We start from the raw sequence: 23,798 nt of genomic DNA, 5'->3' as shown, positions 1-23,798 counted from the left end.
GTAGTTCCACCGAGAGTCTGATCTATTAAACAAAACAAAACAACTAAATTAAAAAAATGTAATAATTTCTTCAAAATGTAAAGCGAAGCAATGTTACCGTGGAAAATACTCAATCTTTTTCTCTCTCTCACATACTCGTTTACTTCTTGCCTTCTCACGCAAGAGTTTAGTCTGTGTTTCTATTAACTTTATACTAAACATTTTTCATTTCCATGAAAGTTTAAGTCTATTTTATAAACTCAGTTCTGTACCTAGCCTCAACTACAAGCTTTTCTACCATTGTTTCCGTTTTCTCGCACTACCTGCACTCTCGCCATCAGTTTTCTCTCACTCCCTCCCTCACCCTCTCTCTAAGTCTCCATCTCTCTGAAATTCGCCCTCTCTCTACTTGTTTCTCTCTCTCCCTCTCTCAATTTCAATCTTCCTCTCAATTTTTCTTTCTCTAAATCTCAATCTCCCGCTCTCTGTCATTCTCCCTCTCTACTTCTTCCTCTCTCGTTTACTTCTTGCTTCGCACACAGAAGCTTAATCTTCGTTTCCCTGATCTTTATGTATTTTTAAGCCTATTCCTTACCTCATCTATACACTATTCTTCTAGTTCATTCCAAGCTTCATATTCCAACTTATTTTACTAATGAAGCTTAAGCCTTTTAAAGTCACACACTACTTTTAAAGTCTCTATATCCAAACTATCTTTCAAACTTTTTATTTCCCGTGCTCCTCCCATCTTCTTTTATTTATTTATCTCTCTCTTTTCTCTCGTTTTGTCCTTTTTACATATTACTTTATTTTCTTGCCTTCACCTTCGTTTTATTGAAAACTATCCTGTCTATTAGTCTAGTGTATACAATTTTCTGTACAAAGTGATATACATCTTTTCCTTTTTATTTCAAATCTTTCTTTACTTCACTCAACACTCAACTTAAATTCTTTTCTGCGCACTATTTTCCCCTTTACATCTCTTCTTTTTCTTCCCTTCAAGAAAAGCGCCAAATATATCACAACAGTTTATATTCGTTTTAAATTATGTTAGTATTTTTAACTAAGGAATACAGAAAAAAATAAATTTTTTCTCAAAGAAAATTTAATTGTTTAAAAAATATGAAAAATAAAATAAAATTCCTAAACAAATTGAAATTCTAATGTTTTTATTACTACTTGAGGACGGAGCAAGTTTGATGTCTATGAAACCATGTTTAGCATAATGAAATATCTACCTCCTCATCCATTTTTAGGCGATGCCAGTTAGCAAACGATGACTTACTAGGGCTCGGCGATCTAAAAGACAAGACATAAGCGACATTTACCGAGACAGAAGCAATAGCTTCGCGAATAAAGTTGTCAGAGTTCAATCAGCACCCATAGCAGATGAAAACCTTCAGCTGCATCGAGAGACCCACGTAGCTCTGGCGCTACTAAAGTCCGGATACTGTACCTACTCAACCCAAACACATCCAATAGCATGATAAAAATATAGTAAGGTAGAACCGCTGAGAGTCACTTTTGAAATTCTTGACGTTTCCAAACAATTTAATTTTTAAATTTACTCACAAACTCACACACACATTTTCATTTTCAATCTCAAGCAACAACAATTTCGAACAATTTTTATTTGTTATTTTCACTTTTATATGATTTTAAAATGTTTGTCATGGCCGACAAATTGAGAGAACGGTTCTACCTTGCTATGTTTTTATCATGTCCAATAGATGTATATATCGCAAAATAGAAACAAAAATGAAGAAGGAATATTTGAAAGAAAGTAGTTGACCAGATTTTAAGAAGCCCTAAAGTCATTTTCCTCTATCAGCGAGTTTAATTCGCATCCTTCTAGCGCAAAGAGTTAAACCCCAGCAGAATTCCAGAGAATTCGCTCAATTTTATTTGACAATATTATTTTTTGATTAGCTTCATGCGCGTAAATGTACTTTTGTCAAATGTACACCTACAGCGACCCAAAGGCAATTTTGGGTAGGCCTTCTTAAGTTAAGCCTTGCTAAAAAGCTTACCCAAGGTTTGAAAAAAAAGAAAGTGCGCCTAGGCCACTTTGGTGAAGAAAAAAACTTACGTTACAATGTTCGTTTTAATTACATTTGTTATTCTGTTTTCCTTTATCTTCATGTTTACCTTTATACTCTATCGATAACAAAATCGATAGAAACATCCAGCAAAATATCGATAAAAATATCGATAACATAATCGAAGACAAATTCGATAAAAATTTCGATAGCAAAATCAATAATAATAGAAAATCGATAAAAATTTCGATAACAAAATCGATTAAAATATCGATAACGAAATCGATAAAACTATCGATAACAAAATCGATAAATAATCGGTAACAAAATCTATAAAGCGAAATCGATAAAATATCGATAACAAAATCGATAAAAAAATTCGGTAGCAAAATCTATATTATTGGGAGCAAAATCGATTAAAAAACCGATAAAAATATCGGGAACAAAATCGATACAAAATCAATAACAAAAATCGATTAGAAAATCAATAAAAATATCAATAACAAAATGGATAACACAACCGATAAAAATATCAATTATTATATCGATAAGTCCCGAGAATCCCAAAATGTATCTTCATCTTTACTTTTATCGGTATCCTCATCCTCACCTTTTTCTTTATATTTATCTTTGTTTTTACTTTTACGTTTATAATTTTCTTCATCTACATATTCCCCTTCAAATTGGCCCTTATATAAGTGTTTAAATTTACCTTGGTCTTCATTTTTGCCTTTATCTTTACGCATTTTTGTTTTTGTTTTTATTTTTACTATTGCCTGTATCCTTTTGTTTATCTATGTACGTACTCACCTTTACTTTCATTCTTGTATTGGTCTTTTTCTAAGTGTTATTCTTTAACCTTTTATTATCAAGTTTTTGTTAAATGTATAACATATGTACATTCAAGAAGCAGTTGTTTCCATCCCAACGATTTCCGTTGCATCATTGTCGTTGCACCATTTCGGTGTGCAATTTCCGCTGAATTTGCCAATTTCCTCCCGACCAACCAACCGCCGCTAAAGAAGTTTCACTTCAAAAAGTGTTTCCCTGTTTGCTTTCTACATAGAAGGGCTTTTCCTATTTACAATTTAAGCGAATGTATAAGTTTATATGATGCATGTAGCTCTACAAATGCAATAAACGACATTTTATATGAACTTTAAACAAATACCATAAAGAAGTGCGATTTTATGAACTAAAGAAGCTCAGGAAGGCTTCTTGGAACGACTGAAACCAACTGAATTAATCTAGAGGGGAAAGCAATGCAGCACGCCGTCAACATTTCTCGCTGAGGCTATGCGTTCAGCAACTGAGTTACTAAACAACGATAATACTGATTTATTTTTATTATGTCTTTTTAAATAGCTTACCACACTCATAATATCGATGATTTGTTAATTTGTTGGCAGATTTTTTACCTTCGTCACAATTTCAGGCATTTTTACAATCTCTGCTCTCTTGGCCAGCAAAGTTCACTCACTTCACTAAAACAGTTGTGAAATTTGCACTCATATTTGAAGCCTATGCATTTATTCTATATACTTCGGGAAGAAAACACTCACTTCTATAACTTTGAACACTAATCCCTATATTTGCTGCATTATTTTACAAGAGCTTCACATTTCTCACTATTTTTTTAACCACCAGGAAGGAAATAGACGCTCAGTTTCACAAATGGCGGCGGAAACTAACCGAAGCGCAGAGTTGCACTTGCGCTTGAACAAGCCTAAAAGTCGCTTGTTAAAATGGCTTGAAAAATATTGCTAATTTTATGAATTTCTTCACAAATAAACTTAAAAATTACTCTAAATATTTTAAGCTGACATGAACAGGTCTCTTTGACTGCCAAAATGATTAAAATTAAATTTTTATCAAATTTTCCCATTTTATAAACTCGATTTTCCGGCAACTCTTTCTATTGGCATTCACAATCACTGTTGCCAAGTTTTGGGATTTCGTCCATAATTTGATATTTTCGTATCACAAAAGGACGCGTGGGATTTTGCGTCTCATTATGAGATTTCTAGCTATATAAAATTATTTGGCTCATATTATTTTCGTTTGCTTTTCAATCATTGTTGAATATCTTCATTCAAAGATATATGAAGATAAGATATGCCAGTTTCGATCCTTCCTCGACCTCATTTGTAAAGAAATAAATATTAAGCCCTATCGCGAATTTCATGTGAACAAATTTTCCCAAAAATTATAAAGGAAAACATGTTGCATGTTGAATTATGGGAACGATTTTTTCACATGGAGTTGGCAATAAGGCTGATTGTACCAGCATGCTGGTAAGTTATATGCTTCGAGCCTGATAGTACAATCACTTGATGGAGCCAGCAAGCTGGGTTCGTATATTTCCCCTTATGTACAAAAATGTTTTTGGTTGGATAAAATATTAGCTTTTTTTCCAGAGTCCATTGTTATTCTATACCATTACTTATTGAAAATGTTTGCGTGTATACATATACATATATGTATACGTAAGTGAAAAATTTGAGCTCCCATTTTTAGCCTCAACGCCTTTTCTAGCCCTTTTTTAAAGAAATTTCGCTACGGCCAAAAAGAATCGCGGCAACACTGTTCACAATGGCTAATTTCTATTACCTTCATTCCCGAACGCATTCGCGTGACAGCTGTCACGTTTTGACAGCATTAATTTATTTCATTAGCTGATTAGAACTTTATTAATTAGAGTACGTGTTTTTTTCGGAAGTCCTTCTTGTATTTTAATATTCTTGAAAGAAATACAAACGCTGCGTGCTGCCAAAATGACAGAATATCAATTCAACGAACGTGCTTATGCCAAAATAATTTTCCATGCCGCCAAATATCCACACTTGGCCGTGAACGGCGTGCTGTTGAGCGAAAAAGCACCCAAAGGCAATACAGTCCAGATAGTGGATGCGATACCACTTTTCCATCAGTGTCTCTACGTTACACCTATGGCAGAGATAGCGCTTACACAGGTATGTACTCATTTTCCCCCTTTTAAGTGTGCTTTTCATTTTAGTTAATAAACATTTTAAAGGTTGACGCCTATGCCGAACGCGAGAATTTGCTGTTGGCCGGCTACTATGTGGCACCAGAGAATTTCTACGACAGCAGTGTAGAAAAGGCGCCCGCTGCCAAAATAGCAGAAAAAATACTTGAAAACAATAAAAATGCTTGCTTCGTAGTCGTAGATAATAAGCTCATGAGACTAAACCAAACACAAGCAGCGCTAAAGGTGTTCAGCAGTAGTGGTGAGACAGGGCGTTGGAACAAGGCTAACTTCTCACTATCGCAGTCAAAAGCCACTTTACAAACAGTATCAGAATTGTTACAGCGTGGCGCTATGCGTGAGATAGTAGACTTTGATAACCATTTAGATAATCCAGAAAATGACTGGACGAACCAACACTACAACCATAACTTGAAGCAGCTGATGGCCATGTACTAATTGGATAAAAAAGGTATTAAATTCAATGGGGGTATTCATGGTTGGTTTTTAGCTATAGCGTGCAATTTTTTTTAAATATGTATCCATGCATTTCAGTTTTATTGTATTTATACGAAATATTTAAATAAATATGGGATTAAGTTAAAACCTTATATATACATAAATATATTAATAAAAAACGACAAAAATATGTAGCATGATAAAAGCGCGTTTTGTAGCGTATTTATGTATTTTAAACTTTAGTTATTAACTGAGCATTTACATAATTATTTTATTTTAAAAATTTGCACACGCCTGCTTATTATGAACATATTCCGCTTGAGTATAAATTTCGCTAAAAGACTGAGTTTACAACCAAAGGCGCACTTGTTGATCCCAGCTAGTAGAGGCCAAGCACATACCATTCGGCGAGAGACCAATGCATGTAATGCGATTTTCGTGGCCTTGCAACATGGCTGAAAATAAATGAGGGTAGAAGTTAAGCGCATTGATTTTTTTTTCTAATGTATGAACTTACCATTATGTGTGACTTTAACGGTATCCCAAGCGTGAATGTTGCCCTCAATACCTGAGCACATAAGATAGCGGCCACTGGTGGATAGCGCTGTAGAAAAAGAAAAGTATAATTATAGAAATTCTTGTTGTGGTTTGGGGACCAACTATAATGTTTCATTTACCACAAGAAGTGAAGCCTGTATTTTTCTGCGGCGGCTCATATAAGGCAATTTGCTGGTCTGAACGAATATCGTATAGGCGCGCTGTCTGATCCTCTGAACAAGAAGCGAAACCCTGACCACTGGGATGGTACTAGAGTCAATACATGAGAGTAGAATTTTATAACAGAATATATATTAAATACAGTCGTATTGTTTTTTTTTTTTATATATAAAGTTCCACTTACGCATACGGAATTGACATCCATTTCATGCCCGAAGAACATTTGTTTGTATGAATCCTCGCGCACATCCCACAGTTTGGCTGTCTTGTCCACTGAGCCTGTTATGTACGTGTTCATGTCAGGCGAAAGACTTAAGCCAGCAATATCACCAGCATGCCCATTGAAATCCATTGTTTTCACGCCTTTTTCCAGATCCCAGTGGCAACTGCAAGTAAGTCGCATACGTATACATTTGAAAATAATTTATTATTTTGATGTATTTCAGCATTCAGCTTACATTTTCATGTCACCCGAGCCAGTAATTAGATGTCCATCGTCTAGAAAACGACACGAACTTAGAAAGCCTTCATAGCCCAAAAGTTCTCGAGTCATCTTGGCCACGCCCGAAGCATCGCGATTATTAACGTCGTAAATCGTGCATTGATTATCCATACCACCACAGGCTACGAAGTTGCCCGATGGTGAGAAAGCAACTGTCATAACCCAAGCCGAACGCAACGGTATAACCTAGTAAAAAAAAAACATAAAACCAATAAATCGATTACTTTACAATGTTTGAATATGTATGTATGTATGTAAGCAACTTGTGAAATCAATATACGCACCTGCACTTTGTTGGCCGTCCATGTGTCCCAAATGATGAGTTTGCCATCCAGTGAGCCAGTAACGCAATGCCTTGAATCACCAGCAAAGTGCACAGAGTTGACTTTGTTTATGTGGCCCTTTAAAATCTTTTTCGAGGCGAGACGCAGTTTGGGCACGTCACCCATATCGCCGCATTTTTCCTGCAATGTACAGTCGGCTTTGGCTTTTTGGTCATCCTGAATGTTGGTTGAGAGAAAAATTAATTTAATTAGCACACTTTTAACTTTTATTGAAATGTTGTTTTTTTTTTTTGTTAAGTTAATGAAATGGTGTAGCAACTAAGTACTTTCGCATCTTTTGTATTTACGAACTTAAAACTTTATCAAAAGCAATACATTTTTTATTTTGCATATTTTTAGGCGGCACCTTGAATTTTTGAATCATTCCATTTATCTCATCATGCAATTTTTGTGTTTCCGGATCGATTTTTGGCATTTTGGCGGAGGGAGTTTTTACTTTTTATCGTTTTTAAGGCAACCAATATGTTTTTAACTTCTATTATTTATTTGTATTATGTATATTTTAAATATACTTTGTACAAAGCAATGTGTATGCACTGAACACTCGTCAACAACCGTTAAGTATATGCCCGCTACTGCCGTTTCAAAGCCAACGTCTGCATGCAAACTGAACTACAAAAATATTTTGAAAAATTTTCACTGTTATGATGTTGTGCCGTTATAAAAACAAAAACATTAATGCAATTAGTTAATTGGATTGAAATTTTAGTGAGCACTCAAAAGCGAGAGTGCATGCGTGTATTGAAAGTGAAAGTTCTCATCGTAATTACTCTTGTAACTCTCTTAATTGCAGTTTTCATGGCCAATAAAGAATTGCGCGAAAGAGCAAATGTTTGATTGGCCGGATTTCCAGTCGGACATTTTCGCAAGAAATGAGTTAAAGTACGCTGTAGTTTTATACGGGGCAAAGTGTGAAGAGGATAGAAACCATAACGGGTATTTATAACCCTTAAACATTTTTTTTGTTTTGTTTTTAAGAGTTATGCCATTCTTCCCAATTTTCCAATTTTACTGGGACGCGATAAATGTGGAGCCATCTTTCGTGGATATCTAGCAATGCAGATTAGATTTGATAACCAACTGCCGTTTAAAAATTTTTTTAAATATATCCCGTTTTAGCTGAATAGCAGTTTTGAAAACCATAAACTCCCTTTTTATTTCATTTATTTATTTGTTAGTCTTGCGACTTAAAAGTACGTAAAAATTAATAAAAAAAATAATCGTAGAGAAAGTAAATTTACTATCTTTGTTATCGTTTTTTTATATTTACGGTACTTGCTTGAACCAAAGATCGTAAATTTACGTTCTTTGCTTGAACTATTTTTTTCTAACAAATAAATCATCTGGCAGCACTAGCCACCCCTAAATTTGACAAAAAAAAAAGTTTTTAACTCACCCTGTACTTCGTTAATGCATTCCAATGACTTCCGGTAGTTCATTCCAGTGAATTCCAATGAATTGACGTTTAGCAGCTTTTGACATTTCGTTTTATTCTTAAAAAAAAGTGGAAAATTTGTTTTTCTGGTCCTATTTAGCCCAAATATAACTTTTAACCATTATATATCCCATGGCTAAATAATATTTGAACTAATAAATAAGTTGAATGTGCAGTTAGTGGAGTGGTGCATGCAAATAGATATTTTGTGCAAATATGGAGACCCTTACATTGACGGAAACAGGTAGCACTACAACAATGCATGTGCAGGTCCAGCTGGATGGACAGTCTCCCACTTTGGAACACCAAAGACATCATATAAATCAGCAACATCACATCGTAAATATTGGTGATATGTCGGATTTGGCACACGAATTACATGAGGATATCGTTTCAATACCCAAAGAGGTTATGCTCATATCGTTGGTATCACAAGAGCAGGCACTGTATAATCCCAAGCACGAATACTACCGAAATACGCATCGCAAGGATGCTAAATGGTTGGAAATTGCAGAAACTGTTGGTTGGTCAGGTAAGTGAAGAAAAAATAGTAAATTTAGCAACGAAAATTATTTATTATTTGTACATACAATTTGCAGAGGCTCAGTGTAAATCGAAGTGGAAAGCTATGCGTGATCAATACTGTCGCGAGCTGAAACGTAGCAAGTTTAATACCAAAGCCAATGTTAAATGGAAGTACTTTAAAGAGTTGGAATTCTTGCGGCCGTTTGCGTTGTCGAGAAAGTAAGTGCTAATATTTCATACGATACCTAAAAGCAGATTATACTAAGTTATTTATACAAAATGCATGTAAGTCAGCAAGTAGGTAGGCTTATTAGTAAACGTAAATTAAATTATTTGTTCGTTTAGCTATCGGCCGCGCGCCAACACCATAATTACCAAAACCGATAATATAACGTTGTCTAACGCTAGTAGTAACAACAATTGCACCAAGCTGCCGAGTATTAAAATCGAAAATGGTCAATTGACAAGTTGCAATTTCACTACCGATGCAAATGTTTTGGATACAGATGATAAACATGACGTCACAGCTACACGTTTGCTAACATCTCTCACAGATGAACAGCTAAATTCAGTAATGCAGCAACACGGTGGTAGTTGGAATTATCTTACCACAAGCGCAACAACGAGTACAACAGATGTTCGTACGATGCAAACAAATCATCATAGCGTCAGCGATTTGGATGAAAACAATTTACTGCAGCATTCACAACAACACTCGGGCGCTGATGACATGCTTTGCGCATTGGTCGAGAGCGTAACTGCAGCAGCAGGCCAAATGCATCAAACCCAATCACATAATGACGAGGAGGATGATGATCCCATACACACTTTTCTTAATATGGAAAGTTTTTTCGAGAAAGACTTGATTGGAATGATACAACAGGAAGATATTTTATATAATAATTTTCATCCAAATTACCGTAATGCAAAAATGAAGCTAGAAGTTTGGGACGAGATTGCACGAAAGTTGAAAAAGCCAGGTGAGGAAATCGGTTAGTACAAATTTTATTTAGATTCCTAAAATATTTAATTTATATCCAATTAACAGTCGGACGCTGCCGTTTGAAATGGAAGGCACTGCGAGATCAATATATACGTGAACATAAACGACTCAAAGATCGCGAAAATTCTGATTCACTGCCACGCTGGAAGCATTACGATGCGCTTAACTTTCTACAGAAATTTATTAAACATAAAGCGTGGTAAAATCAATTTTATTTAGATTAGAAATAGTATAATTTATAACACAATAATCACTTCGCAGTGACTTCGATGCCAAAAATGTAGTACAACTTCCCAAAAGCGAGCTAGACACAGACATAGATGACCACATGATTGACAGTTCGCCCATGCGTTCGCCAATTGAAGCGACAGTTGTAGGACACGAACTGGAACAGCAAGCATTACCAACGCTATCAGGTCCGCATACGCAACAACATCAGTTGCATTCAACGGCGCATGATATTTGTGTTGTTAGTGGCAGCAGCGTAAGCGGTTATGATGAGATGGATATTGATCATTATATAATTGGCCATACAAGCGATACAGGTGGCAATGATGATGACGCCGATGTCATGGATGCCGACGATGATGATGAAGATCGTAAATCGCAACAACACTTTCCGGATTACACGCCGAATTCGACAAGCAATGCGACTACAAATTCGAATCAACAAGAATGTCTCAATGAGCTAGAGACGGAAGAGCATGATTTCAAAGATATAAAGGAGAATAATAGTGAGCAACAAAATGCTGTAGCATTACAGCAGCAGCAGCAGCTGCAACAACAACAACAGCTGCAACAACAATTACAGCAGCACCAGCAACAAATACAACAGCTGCAACATCACCAAACAAGAACGCAGCAACAGCAACAACAACAACAACAGTCGTTGTTAAAGATATCATCACAAACCACGCTACGCATTCAGTCACCACACAGCCACCAACAACAGCAACTCAATCAACAGCAGCAACTCCACCACCAACAGCAGCAGCAGCAACAACATTTGCTGTCACTAGGAGTTGGTGGAGACACGCATACTGCCACACTCACCACAGCCGATGAATCTATCATGCAACATCAGCAGCAGCAACAACAGCAACCACAACAGCATCAGCAGCAACAGCAACATGACTTTAGTAATGATATAAAACCCCCACTGCAGCAGCAACAAACTCTTGCACACAGCTTGGTTAATGGCAGCACCGCAAATTTAACCACCAACAATAGTGCTAACATTTTGAGTGGAAATTGTGCCATAGCGGCTTTAATGAATGTCAGTGGCTCCTCACTCAGCATGGATGGCATCAATATTCAGGCGATAACCAGCAGTAATAGTAGTAGTATGGCAAATAATTCGCCAACAACAGCTACTACCACCACACTGAGTGGTACTGCCGGCAGTGCTGGTGGCGCTGCTGCTGCTGCTACTTCAATTGCCGCAGCTGCTACATCTACCTCAACCTCAGCTGTTAACTCAACAGCAGGAACTGAAAATGTGGGCGATGACGAGGTGGGCGCCTTCTTCAAAGCAGTTGCAATGAAAATACGCAATGCAAAAATGTCACCAGTGGCATTCACCGACCTGCAGATCGATATACTGCGCGTTATCAATGAGACGCTGCGAAATCATTAGCTAAAAGGGGCATCCTTACGTTTGGTGTATACTTTTAGTAGATTTTTTTATGCGTCATTTATGTAGTTGACTTTAATTTTAGCGAGTAATTACTTTGTTTAACCTATTGAACTTCTAGAAAGAAAAGGCTATGCGTCTATTATACATTTGAATTTGGAATTGTGTGTCCTTGACTAAGAATACAAAATTAATTGAGCTTGAACTTCCAAAAGAAAGAGAAAAAATCCACTTTGATGGCAGTATAGACCTTTTTCAATAATAATAGCACAAATATATATCAATGCTGTTAGATATCAATTTTTAAATACGCAGAAAATATTGAATAATTATTTATAACCTAAGCAATTAGAGGGATATCTTTAAGCATCACTTTAGCTTTAACTTGATTACCTAAATTTTTTAACACGATAAAAATTCAAAGATGCCAAAATAATTATATTTTACGCATAACTTTAGGCTTAAAAGCATATATTATTATGAAAATGTAATTTCATACGAATATATTTATTTTCTGGTCTAGCGCCTCCAATAATTAGCTACTTAGGGCCCTGCAACAAGGGCTGATTGAGTTACAACTTAATAAAAAAAAAAAAGATATCAATAAATTAGTTGATTACTAAATTAAATGTATAGTAGGTACATACATATGTCCGTTGAAAATTTGCATAGATTTTTCGAAAATTGCATAAAGTTTCATTGAAACCTTATTTAATTCCCCTTTTTAGCCTAAGCGACATTTTCAATTCACTGATCATTGAGAGAGTTTTTGAAGTGATTTGAAACACTTTTCGCGTTGTATTGAATTTGTAGATAAGGTGAAGATTTTTTAGGCAATACGTATGAACATAAATATTTACGAAGTTAAGCACATGTAAAACTATAAATTAATAGACATTTTATGTAAATAAAGATTTTAGCTAAACAAAAAAAAAAATATTTTATTTTTAAAGTTTAAGTTTTATTACTAGCTCAATTAATTAAAAAAAATATATCAGTGGCGTAGAAAGAAGAGGTAAATAGGGTATTGATCCACCCATGAAAGTCGATAATTAATAATGTGAGAAAAAAATCACATCAAATTAGGTCACGGGTCGACGACGAAAGGTCCGGCTTATTCTTGAAATCAGTATCGGCCTCTGTCTAATGGGGACACAGACGGCAGTGTCTCTACCATTATGTTTTTTTACTTCTTCTCGGTCAAGAGCAACCATCAGTAACGAGCCAAAAAGCTCACTGCTGAAATCGGGGAAACCGGGCAACAAGGGAGAGTCTTCTCCGCCGATAACCCTCCTATCCCCGATAGCGAAGACTCTTGAGGCCTTGCCATTGCCACGCAATACGAACCACCTGACCCCAGCGAGGCATCAGCATGGGTTCCATAAAGTGTACAGCACAACAATAGCATTTAACGCCATAAACACTCAGGTAACTCGCGGCCTAAACCGAAACCGCCCCTGTGAGAGAACAGTTGGAGTAGCGTTGGATCTGTCAAAGGCGTTTGCTTCTGACAGCCATTTCACGCTACCAGAAGACATGGAGGCTTCCTCTCTCCCAGAGGGTTAGCGATTTATATTCGCCAATAATTTTTGGAGACAAAACTAGCAAGCCAATAAAGATTAAACAGGGGTCCCACAGGTCGGTGTGCTTTCCCCGCTACTGTTTACCTATTAGATATATTTAAAAGCTAGCAGCCGACTCATCAGCCTCGAGAGACTCGCATCGCAATAGCCCAATTTCGCTCTGGTTAAATTCGTACCTAAACAGATTAGATGCAGAAGGGCCCAACTAGTGCACGACTCGAGACATCTCTTTGCATGGGCCCCCACTCAGCTAACACCTCTGTCCATATGGACAAAGCCCACTGGAGTTGCATGCTTTCTGGATCCCCCATTGGTTGGGCTTAACGTCAACGATTTACGGACTAGACGATCCACTCCTGAGCTTAGCGTTTTTCTGTCTGCGATTTGGATGAGACGGCACCTTTAGCTATTTCTTTCTCTTTGTTGCACGTAACTTTACCTAATCATTTGGTAACGTGGAGGCGAACATCGTGAGATTGATATTTCTTGTCGCAGCTGCGCATTTGCTAAGGCCGTACTCGTCTCGAGGAGATAAAAGAGCCTAGTACCCAATTTAATTAAGTCAATTTCGTTTCGAATAGTGGTAAAGCCGAAATGTTGACCGAATTAAAAAAAAAAAAACGTTGTGAATTCCTCGCGTTGGTAGATTGTGTCGTAAATTCTATCGTAGTATTGACCTTTTTCATTCCTTTATAATTTGCATTTTCGATGCAGTTAAAAAAAACTTGGCAACCTTCACCGGAAGTATTTGTGGATTAAAGTTATAAGAAATTCCATTTCATGTCTATACAAACGGATCGAAGATGGCCAAGGGCGTAAGGGCGGCAGTCGTATGCGCGGAGCTCGGCCTAAACAAATCTTATAAGCTGTCAAACTATTGCAGCATTTTCCCGGCCATAAGGAGGGTGGCGGAGGTATTGAGCAGAACTCAAGAAAACAAGCGGGTGAGTCTCTATATATATGCTGCAATAAAGGTGCTACTATCCTACAGCACTTCCGATAGAAGTGTGGCAGAGCAGCTCTGAATTTGCTACATAGCAATAGGCGTTGCGGGCAACGAAGAGGCTGCAGGCTGGCCAAAGAGGATGCTTTATCGGAAACCATGCTGATCGAGGAGTTGCCGATTTCCCTCCAAGCTATTAAACGGGAACTCCAGCTGTCCTTGATCCGAAAAGCGCAGAAGGCGTGGAACAAAATGCAAGGCTGCAAGGTGTCTAGGTTTACGTGCAGAGCGTATGACATGAAGCTCACGAAGTTTCTCCTTTGCCCCAAGAGGGAGGATGCCAGACTACTGGTGGATTTTCTAACTGGACATTGCCTGCTGGTATTGCACGCCTATAAACTGGCTCTGATTATCGATAAGATCTGTAGAATATGCAGAACGCAGGAAGGGACAGTGGAGCATATCCTCTGCAAGTGTCCTGCCCTTAGCAGACTGCGGGTGAGTTTACAGGGTGCAGGTTTTCTACCTAATCTGGTAGCCGCCGCCAAGGTAAGGTAGGGTATAACAAGTTGTTCCAGTTTGACAAGGGGACTGCGATGTTCTTCCACATTGCTCCTGGTACGTAGTGATTAGCTGTCAAAAGTGGTCGTTGTTTATGCGGTAACGCTATGGACCTTAATGGCCTCTGCGAAGCCACGTAGTAGCTGCCCAACACACCCAACCTAACCTAAGTAATAAGTTATGCGATTACTCTTTATATACAAAAAAAATCGGATAACGAAGTCTGATTTTGGCAATTTTTTCGCACGAGTTATAAATGCAAATATGAGTATGTAAACATTTGCTTTTCACGCCTTTCCTGTGTAGTCAGCAGCCATGGACTACTACATACCTACATACTGTAACATTCAGCTGTCAGACATTGTAAAGCTGTCAGATATCAAAATCTAAGCAACGAAATAAATGAAGACGATTCTTTGGTAGCAACAGTCAAAACACAAATTAACAAAAAAACCAAAAAAAAAAAAATAAAGCACTCGACTACTTTAAAACTACCGAAGGCAAGTAGAAGCACTAAATAAACTAAGCAAAAAAAAAATTCCACTGAAAAATACAAGCTACCATCTTGGTAAATAAGGACCATTGAAACGGTGCACTCCTGCTGCTGGGGCTCAAGTGTGTTCATTATGCGACTACGAATAAAAGACATCAGCGCCTATACAGCACAGGTGTGACTGAGATGGTGTGGCATGCACTGGCGACTGGTACATTTGTATATGCATGCATATGTACATAAACACTTGCCCACTCTCTCACTCATTTGCCGGTGAACAACGGGAGTGAGCGCTCACATCGATAGCAACCATTTCCACCAAACTGGTTTACGATCACAACCAATCACAATGAGTGTGAGCGAGAAAGCAAGATAAATGACAACAAACACACAATTGCAGTTAGTTTAGAGAGCGCACATGTATGCGTAAATATGTACATATTTAACACATTTTATGTATTGGGCGTGTCTATGCCGTTGCGAAGAGGGGAAATGACTTCAGCGATGGTTGCAGAGTGGGTGTGTAGCTTTTCATCGACGACGCCGCTGCTGCTGCTGCTGCTGTTACTGCAATAAATTTTGCATGCAATCAAATGGCGCAGAGTTTTTCTTGCAATTTTTTTTATTTTTTTTTCGTTTTTAACTCGATGCGCAACTACGAAAGCAGAAATCAAAATCACAGATTTTTTTTGCACAAATCATAGTTGTTTGTTTAATTGTGTGTTTGCGGCTCTCTGGCTTGTTTCCGTTTGCCGATGTGATTTGTTTGATAGTTTTATTTTTGTTCGGTTTATTGGCGCGCATTTCGGTTGCGCCACAGTTGATTGATTTTTCATGCGGCCACCCACTACGAATCGCCAAATTTGCTACAGCTTGTGTTCATCGGCGTAGCCAGAATAAAATTTAGGGAGGGGGTGGCTCGACCCTATTAAGCTGGCATTTCAGGGTACTATTTTATATATATATAAGGCAAATTTAAAAGTTAGAGGGGGGCTCGAGCACCCCCCTGCCCCCACCTGGCTACGCTCATGCTTGTGTTTGTTTTTACGTGCTTGCTTGTTTTTATGGAGCATGTCAACGACGTTGTATTTAGTATGTAGTTTTAATTAATGACAAATCAAATATTCCGACTATTCATTAGATTGTAACAAATGAAAGATTTAAAAAGTGATGCGTGTAGTTATACGGATTAAAGTTTTAGTTTCGTTGAATTTGTGCAAATAAGTACTCGGTTGAAAAGTTTAGCTTATTTATGCAGGTTAAATGCCCTAGTGGCCGGCCACCACCCAGTGTTTATGATTATTAAAGGAAGGCAAACATTTCTCAGCCATGCAAAATAACGGGCCAGCCATGGGCGTAGCCAGGTGTTCGCCGAGCCTACATTTTGCGGTGATACCTACATTCAGCAAGAAATTTCTTTTTAAATTATAATAAGTTATAATGGTATAATCCCTTTGATGATTTCGGGTCTTTCCCCCACAAAAAAAAGTATGTAATAGTAGTTATAATAATGCCTCAAAAATGGATTATACAGTCGCTACAATTAAAAATAATACGGAGAACGCAAAACAAAATTTAAAACTAAGTTAAAAAAAATCGAATTTCCATCCAAAAATATACTTAATACTTAAAGCTCAGTTAGTCTAGACTAAACTTAATTTAACTTTCCATACGAAATCATCAATGATTACTCAACATGTCAACTTAAGCCAGAAGCCGAAGTATTTTGTTTTTATGTTTTCTTTTCCAGCTGTTTAAAAGTTTGCCGCCTAAAATGCCACATAAAAAAAATTATGCAAAAAAATTGGTTTGCGTTCATTTATTTTTGAGAAATGCAAAAAGGAAAATCTGGCAAGCCTGATTCTCTCACCGCTCTCAATTTCCGTAAGGCCGTAACTTAAGAATCTAAAATCTACAGGTTCTTAAGTTGCTTCGGTAAGTTCGGTTTTAAATAACCGCCAACACAGTTTCTCTTATAAAAGGTTAGCCAAAGTATTAAGTTAAGTTAAATTACGGAAATTAAGTCCAGACTCACTGAGCTTTTAGGAGCAAAAATGGTTCCCTATTTACGCCAAAAGCTCATTTTTTTTATAAAACTCAGAGTTCATCGACAGCTTTGCCGCTCTATTTGAAATAATTTAGATAACCCGAGGCGAAATTTGATCTCATTACTGCACGGAACCTGACGACAAAGGGCCCAGGAAAGAATTTCATTGATAAAAATAAAATAAACCGAATACTTTGAATTCAAATACTGCTTGTTAAAATTGTATTCGTTTTTTTTTTTCAATTCCACGAAAACGGAAATATTAAATCGCCATAACCTTTCCTAACAAATTACAAACATTGATGAGATTTAAAATCAAAGCGAAAATCTGTCCACATTGTGATTAATATCACTACCAGCATATATCTCAACGATAATAGCATCATTTTCCGCACCTATAATCAGGAAATGAGTCCATCGCCGAAGGCGAAAAATAAAATCTTCGCGCTGAAAACGAAATGGCAAACGAAATTTAATTTTCTGCTGTAGGATATAAAAATGATTATTTTTCTTCAAAAAAAAAGAAAAAAAGTTAAAACTGCAGCAGCTAAAAAGAAAATATTTTCCTTAACACAACAAAAAAACCGATGGTGTTGAGGTAGCAAGAAAGCTGCGAAAAAAAATTGAAAGAAGTTTTGCACATTTACCCGCAGCCTGCGGCTGTCACTGGCGCATTCAGGCGCAACAAACGCAATGACACTCCAACGTACATACTTGGCTGAGCTGTGACACTTTTAGATACACGTCCGTCCGTCCGTCCATGCAGGCTGCATTCAAAGGTAGCTCGCTAAGACTCTCTAGGCAGAATCCTTGAATGATTTTAGCTTGGCAATTTGATTTTACGTGCATATGTATGTAAGTGTGTGCGTGAGAAGCGCTGAACCATTAAAAATGTACGCTTGAGTGTCATAGCCGCAGCTTATCATCGTTGGCGTTGGTGGCAAACTTTAGGTGTATAGGAGTGCGTGTAAAAAGCTAAGAAATAAACGGAAAAGCCGAAGCATTTTTGCAAAATCACTTTAAGTAAAATCCATCAAGCGCACATTAGTGCAACAGAGTGAAGAAATAGTTTCCGGCGTTGTACTTATAAATGAAGAAGAGTTATGCATTTTATAAAAGGATTAGTTGCATAGGCGTAGCCAGGCAGGGGCGGGGGCCCCAGCAACCCCTTTGCCCTTTCTTTCAAGTTTTCCCTATATAATATAAAATATGAAATGCCAGCTTAATAGTTTTCTAAAAATTAAATGAAATTAAAAATATGTATATCTATATATTTTTATTTTTAAAACAATAACTTAAAATTAAAAACCAATTTAAAAAAAACAAAAAAAAAAAAATAGTAAAATAAGTTTCTTGAAAATTAAGTTACATAAAAATATGGTTCTTTCTAAAACAATAAACTCCAAAATTAAAAAAATAATAGGAAAAGAGAAAAAATTAATAAAATAACTTTCTAAAAATTAAATGATATAAAAACCGTGTTTCTTTTTAAAACAAAAAAATCCTAAAATTTAAAGAAAATAAAATTTAAAAAAAGTTCCTAAAACGTAAACTAAATTAAAAAAGAGTATTTTTCTTTTTAAAACAATAAAATCCAAAAGCTAAAGGCAAACTAAATTAAAAATTGAATAAAACATTGAATTAAAAAAAAAGAAATATTTTTCAGAAAATTAAATGAAATGAAAAAATGTTTTTTTTTTTAACAATAAAACCCAAAAATAAATTACAAAAAGCAAACAATAAATTAAGTTTCTGAAAGTTTAACTAAAATAAAAAATATACATTTATATATATTTTTTCAAATAATATATCTAATCTAAGAATTAAAAGAAAATTAAATAAATCGCAAATTTTTCTATGAATTTAAAGTCAGTAGAAATTAAAAAAAATTTGCAAATGGATTTCAAAACATTAGGTTTAAATGTATTAGTAATCAGCAACCTTAAAAACCTATATGCAAAGATAGGCACACAATTTTATAAGCATTTTCTTTATTGAGTCCGCCATTTTGAATTTTGTAAATCTGATGTAATTGTCAATGTTATTGTGGCTTATTAACATTTAATTTTAATATTCTTATTGAGCTTGGTAACACGATTATTTTATTAAGAAAAATGGAAGAAGCAACAAAGTCTAAGCGGTAGAAGTTATAGCAGCTATTTCGGAGATTACCACATCTCCTCATCTGAAATTCATATTTCATTCATGCATATCATATTCATATCAGCTATCTCAAAAACCCCTGGATACCATGTTTTATAAATGTAGATTCAATAATTTTATAAAAATTTTACCGCCATATTGGAGCCGCCATTTTAATTTTTGAAAATCCAATTTCAAATTCATAGTCACCGACCTCAAAAAATCCCCAGATGAAAGGTTTTATATAAATCCAATGTTTTTTTTCATATAGACGTAATGACGTATGTAACATATACGCCTCGTAGCACCATACGCAATCATCTATCGCGTTTATTCGCACGCCTTTACTTAAAAGTCATATTATTTAAAAGTAATTAAATATTGACGGTGGATAATTTTTACACAGTATTCCTTATTCCCATATGTACATATATATTACTTTCTTCCTGTATATAAAAATTTTAGAATGAATTTCGAGTGTACCAATTTGGGTATTCATACGGTGTCGTAAGTGTCGTATCGTTGTATGTCGTAAACTTTAAACGCCTAAGAAATCTATTAAGGGAGTTCGCAAAGTACCATCAAAAAGCCATTTTATGATTTTTTGTAGTGCTAAAAAATAGTTGGTTGACGTTTCAAGTTCTCTAAACATTTATTTAAGCTTTTAAAGTTTACGACATATAACAATACGACACCGTTGTGAATCGCTCAAATAAAAATTGTAAAAATGGAATTTTAGTTTCTCTAATCATAGTCATCGTTTACTCGAATGTAATTTTTCTCGTTTGGAGAAAAGAATATTTACAACATTTAATTATAACATTTTGAAGTAACTTCTTCAAAAAATAAAGTATAGATTTTTGGGTCTTTTTCTCTTGGGTTGGTCAAAATGATGTTTCAGCTATTGAAATATGTCCAAGACAGGTCCCGACCTTTTGCATTTGTTCCTATGATCAGCGTGAAAGTATTAGTTGAAGCGGCGCTCTGCAAAGTAAAAATGTAATGCTAAAGTTTAAAAGAACGCCAAAAGTGGCAATCGATTTTAATTTTGTAAAATGGCTTTTCTTCTACAGGTCAGTTCTATAAAAGGTTTAATTTTAAATTATTTTTTTTAATATGTTCAACTGATTAGAATTTGATGAAATATTCAAGGGAATTTTTTAATAAAAACAGTTTAAAGAAAATGTCATAAGCAGGGAACGGATTTTATGGAAATTGCCTTTTATTCTGCTAACGAGATAGAGCATATTCGATTAAGAATGTCCACGATTTAGCTTTCCCTGATTCCATATATACGCATTTGATGTTGCCTTTTTTTTTGCCTTTTTTAAGATATTTGCCTTTTTTTGCCTTTTTTAAGATATTTGCCTTTTTTTGCCTTTTTTAAGATATTTGCGTTTTTTTGCCTTTTCTACCTTTAAAAAAATGATTATAGCATTTACAATTTTTTTTTTAAGATTAAAAAATATACACATTGCCCATGCGGCTTATAGAAGCGCAGAGACCTCTTGCCAAATTGGTGTTGGAAAAATTCAAAGCCATTTTCTCAGCTAACGAAGGCTTGGAGACAATAAGGGGTGTGGAAAACGCCCTTATTCCTGATACTATGAACGTTTCAAACGTTCCATGTTTAAATTGGGCGCCGCTTGTATCAATTTACGTCGAGCGAAAATCGAATGAAAATGCTGCCAGAAAACTTCAAAATGCATCTTGTGGTTCAGTGTTACTAGAACTATACAGATTAAAGTTTTATGAGTTAGAAACTCGAAAGGATAAAATAGTCAAAGATTCAAAGTACAAATTTTTCATATAATGAAACTAGTTCATAGTTTTTCTCTTTTTACTTGTAATATAAACATTTCTAAAATAAATGTACTTTTTGATTGTTCTTCGTATTTTCTGTCTTTTTAGTGCCTTTTTCTGCCTTTTTTGCTATTTTGTTTTGCCTATTTTTGCCTTTTTTGCAACACCTAGTGCCTTGTCCTGCCTTTTTCACTATTTTATTTTGCCTTTTCCAGCCTATTTCGTTATTTTATTTTGCCTTTTTTATAGGTTTTTAGGTCCTAAAAATCCGTTCCCTGGTCATAAGTAATTTTCTCCAGATTTCACCAATAAAAAATGCATGCTTATTTCAAGGTAATTGCATTTTAAACTATAATAGTAAATCCGACTGTGTCCGACCTTGTGGTTAAGATGCGATTTTGTACCACATAATATTTTTCTAAAGATGCTTTTTTTAATTAAATTTCGTGTAGGATACACGTAAACATGTTCATATAATAATTCAATAGCATTTTTAGTTAAAAATTAAAAAAGAAAACTTAATATAACTCAATACTAGCTGAATTTAGTAAATATTTTTCAAATTCAACACATTTATTTTAATTTCAGGCGTCATATTGTATCGGCCATTTTGTTGTTAGATTCGAATTCAGCATTCGCAAAAACTCTAAAATCATATAATAATAAGCAAATCTTATTATTATTTTTAACAAAATTGTTGCGTTTAAGATTTTAAGCACCATATTGGATCGGCCATTTTGCTTTTTTTTATTTTGACTTCTAATTCGAATTCAGCGATCTCACAAACCCCTGTAAACCTGAATTCATATGAATATACTAATTTCTTAAATTATGGGTATCAAATATCACTGTGAGGCGTATAAAAAATTAACAAATGTGAAGTAAATTCATAGTGATAAATAAAAAAATACATGAATGCAGAGTTAAGTCTCGAAAAAAAACGTTTGAACTTTATTTCCCAAAATTTTTAATTTTTACACATTCATGTTTCTGGCATGCGGGGGGACGATATGAACCTGCCGATTTGTTTTACAAAAATTAATTAAAAAGCAGACGTCTCGGTTGCTCAGCAAAGCGGTTAGTCGTTTCTGCAATTATTTCACATTAATTATTTAAAACAAATTTTCGATATATGCTGCAAGTGCCTGTCTGACGTGGCAATGCAATATATTTCGAAAAGACTGTCAAATTGAGAAATTTCAGAAAGCGATTGCATGAGCCTTGTAAAGTGCCTTTCGAAAAAGGTTTCTTATTTCCGAAAGACGAATTGCAGATTCGTAGTGCAGTACGAGCAAGTTAAAATATATTTATATTTTATAAGAAATTAAACTCACACTTTATTAAAACTAGTATGAACCTTCGGGGGAATTCAGTAAAGAAATACTTACTAATATTGAGAATTTAAATAGGAGTATATAATAAAACGTGACATTCATGAATATACTTCAGTATTTAGCTCAAGATTTATTTAAAGAGCTTCGTGAAAGTATCACATTTTTAAACCAAAGCTTTCTTAACCCTTTCAGTACAAAAATTCAACCACTGATTCCAAAAAACTTTTAAAATCACAGCAACAAATTTGGAAAGCTTTGAGCTTGGCCGCCACTCAGGGTTCTTTATAATGGTCCGTGACATCCTAGGTGTTTAAAAACGCTTGAGGAACGCAGACAAGTTATTACCCTTCTTAGTGTGCTAAAGGACCTTTCAATTGTACAAGTTGTAACTACACGGCAGAGCATTTGTAAGGCAGATTTTACTATCGGGTAAAGTATTTTTCTTTCAGCTGCCATTTCTTAGTATTTTATACCTATATGGAAGGTACACTTCAAAGGTTAGGGGGGTGGGGGCCACTTGAGAGTTACAACGTACATTTATATTTTATATGAAAAATAAAAAAGAAAATGCAGCATAAATATTAAAGGTCTGCATCGGAATTCAGTTTGCTTCACTGTGAAGTTTTTTTCAAATATGTAAACTACTCATACTTTAACAAAGAGGGCATGGAAGGAAGAGAAGTGAAAATTTTGAGCACTGTATACATGAAAAAAGTACTCAAACAAAATATGTTCCGAAAAAAAGAAAAACATAAACAAGCAGTACTATGGTGCTAAACTTCCACAAAAAATATGTTCCTTCACAAGTATTTTTTGAGTATTTTTGGAAGTTTTCGTTTAATAAATACTACATAATGTTAACAGACATGGAAAAACAATGTAGGGAATTATCAAGGCTAATACCCAGCTAGCCCAATGCCGAGCGAGAGACAAAAGGGACTCCCACAGCAACACCTCGAAGGAGCGTTTTAAAATATGAGATGAATAAGCATTCCATATGGGTTATCTGCGGATGACCTGTTAAAGAAGAAACATAATTTTTTACCAAACTGCTTCACCTTCCAAGGATGGTGATTTTTCCACTGTATTATTTAACAAATGGTTTATGCAAAAAATATGGTTGCTTGAACAAAACGCTGACACCATATTGGTGCCTTTGTCAGTTACGATAATAACTTTGTCATTAAGTTCGCAACTGAAGTCTTGCATAATTTTCAATACTTTCATTTTAATGTTGATACCTGTAAAAAAAATTTAAACATACGTATTA

At 35.4% G+C, this 23,798-nt stretch overlaps 3 protein-coding genes and 1 long non-coding RNA gene across 7 annotated transcripts; 2 read left to right on the top strand and 2 right to left on the bottom strand.

Annotated features, from left to right (window-relative positions):
• Window positions 1-229: 229 nt before the first annotated feature.
• On the bottom strand, window positions 230-1,126 carry LOC108358242 (uncharacterized). Its single transcript, XR_001846736.1, has 2 exons — window positions 485-1,126; window positions 230-406 (listed from the first exon to the last, which is right to left on the bottom strand). It is a non-coding gene; the product is annotated as an uncharacterized LOC108358242 (long non-coding RNA).
• A 3,532-nt stretch (window positions 1,127-4,658) lies between these two features.
• Window positions 4,659-5,597, top strand: EMC8-9 (ER membrane protein complex subunit 8/9). The gene is made up of 2 exons (XM_017609472.1): window positions 4,659-4,990; window positions 5,053-5,597. The coding sequence occupies exons 1-2, from the start codon at window positions 4,793-4,795 to the stop codon at window positions 5,461-5,463; spliced, it is 609 nt and encodes a 202-aa protein (XP_017464961.1). The 5' UTR covers window positions 4,659-4,792; the 3' UTR covers window positions 5,464-5,597.
• Window positions 5,598-5,651: 54 nt separating this feature from the next.
• Window positions 5,652-7,739, bottom strand: Gbeta76C (guanine nucleotide-binding protein subunit beta-2). The gene is made up of 7 exons (XM_017609471.1): window positions 7,373-7,739; window positions 6,967-7,182; window positions 6,639-6,868; window positions 6,365-6,566; window positions 6,141-6,270; window positions 5,981-6,067; window positions 5,652-5,918 (listed from the first exon to the last, which is right to left on the bottom strand). The coding sequence occupies exons 1-7, from the start codon at window positions 7,439-7,441 to the stop codon at window positions 5,812-5,814; spliced, it is 1,041 nt and encodes a 346-aa protein (XP_017464960.1). The 5' UTR covers window positions 7,442-7,739; the 3' UTR covers window positions 5,652-5,811.
• Window positions 7,740-8,406: 667 nt separating this feature from the next.
• Window positions 8,407-12,504, top strand: LOC108358240 (myb-like protein I). Of its 4 annotated transcripts, none has more exons than XM_017609460.1 (5): window positions 8,407-8,993; window positions 9,061-9,205; window positions 9,332-9,978; window positions 10,035-10,185; window positions 10,251-12,504. In XM_017609460.1, exons 1-5 carry the CDS (start codon window positions 8,678-8,680, stop codon window positions 11,623-11,625), a joined length of 2,634 nt encoding a protein of 877 aa, XP_017464949.1. In that variant the 5' UTR covers window positions 8,407-8,677; the 3' UTR covers window positions 11,626-12,504. The 4 variants fall into 4 exon arrangements, with proteins under 4 accessions (XP_017464949.1, XP_017464951.1, XP_017464947.1 ...); XM_017609462.1 differs by having other exon boundaries at window positions 8,408-8,993; window positions 9,395-9,978; window positions 10,035-10,188; XM_017609458.1 differs by having other exon boundaries at window positions 8,408-8,993; window positions 10,035-10,188.
• Window positions 12,505-23,798: the final 11,294 nt, after the last annotated feature.

This window comes from Rhagoletis zephyria, unplaced genomic scaffold (genome assembly GCF_001687245.7).
Source record: "Rhagoletis zephyria isolate East Lansing unplaced genomic scaffold, Rhagoletis_zephyria_1.1 Rzeph_scaffold_00225, whole genome shotgun sequence".
Taxonomy (NCBI): domain Eukaryota; kingdom Metazoa; phylum Arthropoda; class Insecta; order Diptera; family Tephritidae; genus Rhagoletis; species Rhagoletis zephyria.
This window is presented reverse-complemented; position numbering and strand designations above follow the sequence as displayed.

What these genes read in the sequence shown, in the direction of transcription:
- Gbeta76C (XM_017609471.1), bottom strand. Translation starts at nt 7,441, where the DNA reads ATGCCAAAAATCGATCCGGAAACACAAAAATTGCATGATGAGATAAAT. An exon ending in TACAGGCTTCACTTCTTGTG is followed by an intron (nt 6,068 to 6,140) that starts GTAAATGAAACA and finishes CTTTTTCTACAG; the next exon opens with CGCTATCCACCAGTGGCCGC. An exon ending in CGTTAAAGTCACACATAATG is followed by an intron (nt 5,919 to 5,980) that starts GTAAGTTCATAC and finishes ATTTATTTTCAG; the next exon opens with CCATGTTGCAAGGCCACGAA.
- EMC8-9 (XM_017609472.1), top strand. Translation starts at nt 4,793, where the DNA reads ATGACAGAATATCAATTCAACGAACGTGCTTATGCCAAAATAATTTTC. An exon ending in CAGAGATAGCGCTTACACAG is followed by an intron (nt 4,991 to 5,052) that starts GTATGTACTCAT and finishes AACATTTTAAAG; the next exon opens with GTTGACGCCTATGCCGAACG.
- LOC108358240 (XM_017609458.1), top strand. Translation starts at nt 8,678, where the DNA reads ATGGAGACCCTTACATTGACGGAAACAGGTAGCACTACAACAATGCAT. An exon ending in AGAAACTGTTGGTTGGTCAG is followed by an intron (nt 8,994 to 9,060) that starts GTAAGTGAAGAA and finishes TACAATTTGCAG; the next exon opens with AGGCTCAGTGTAAATCGAAG. An exon ending in CCGTTTGCGTTGTCGAGAAA is followed by an intron (nt 9,206 to 9,331) that starts GTAAGTGCTAAT and finishes TTGTTCGTTTAG; the next exon opens with CTATCGGCCGCGCGCCAACA.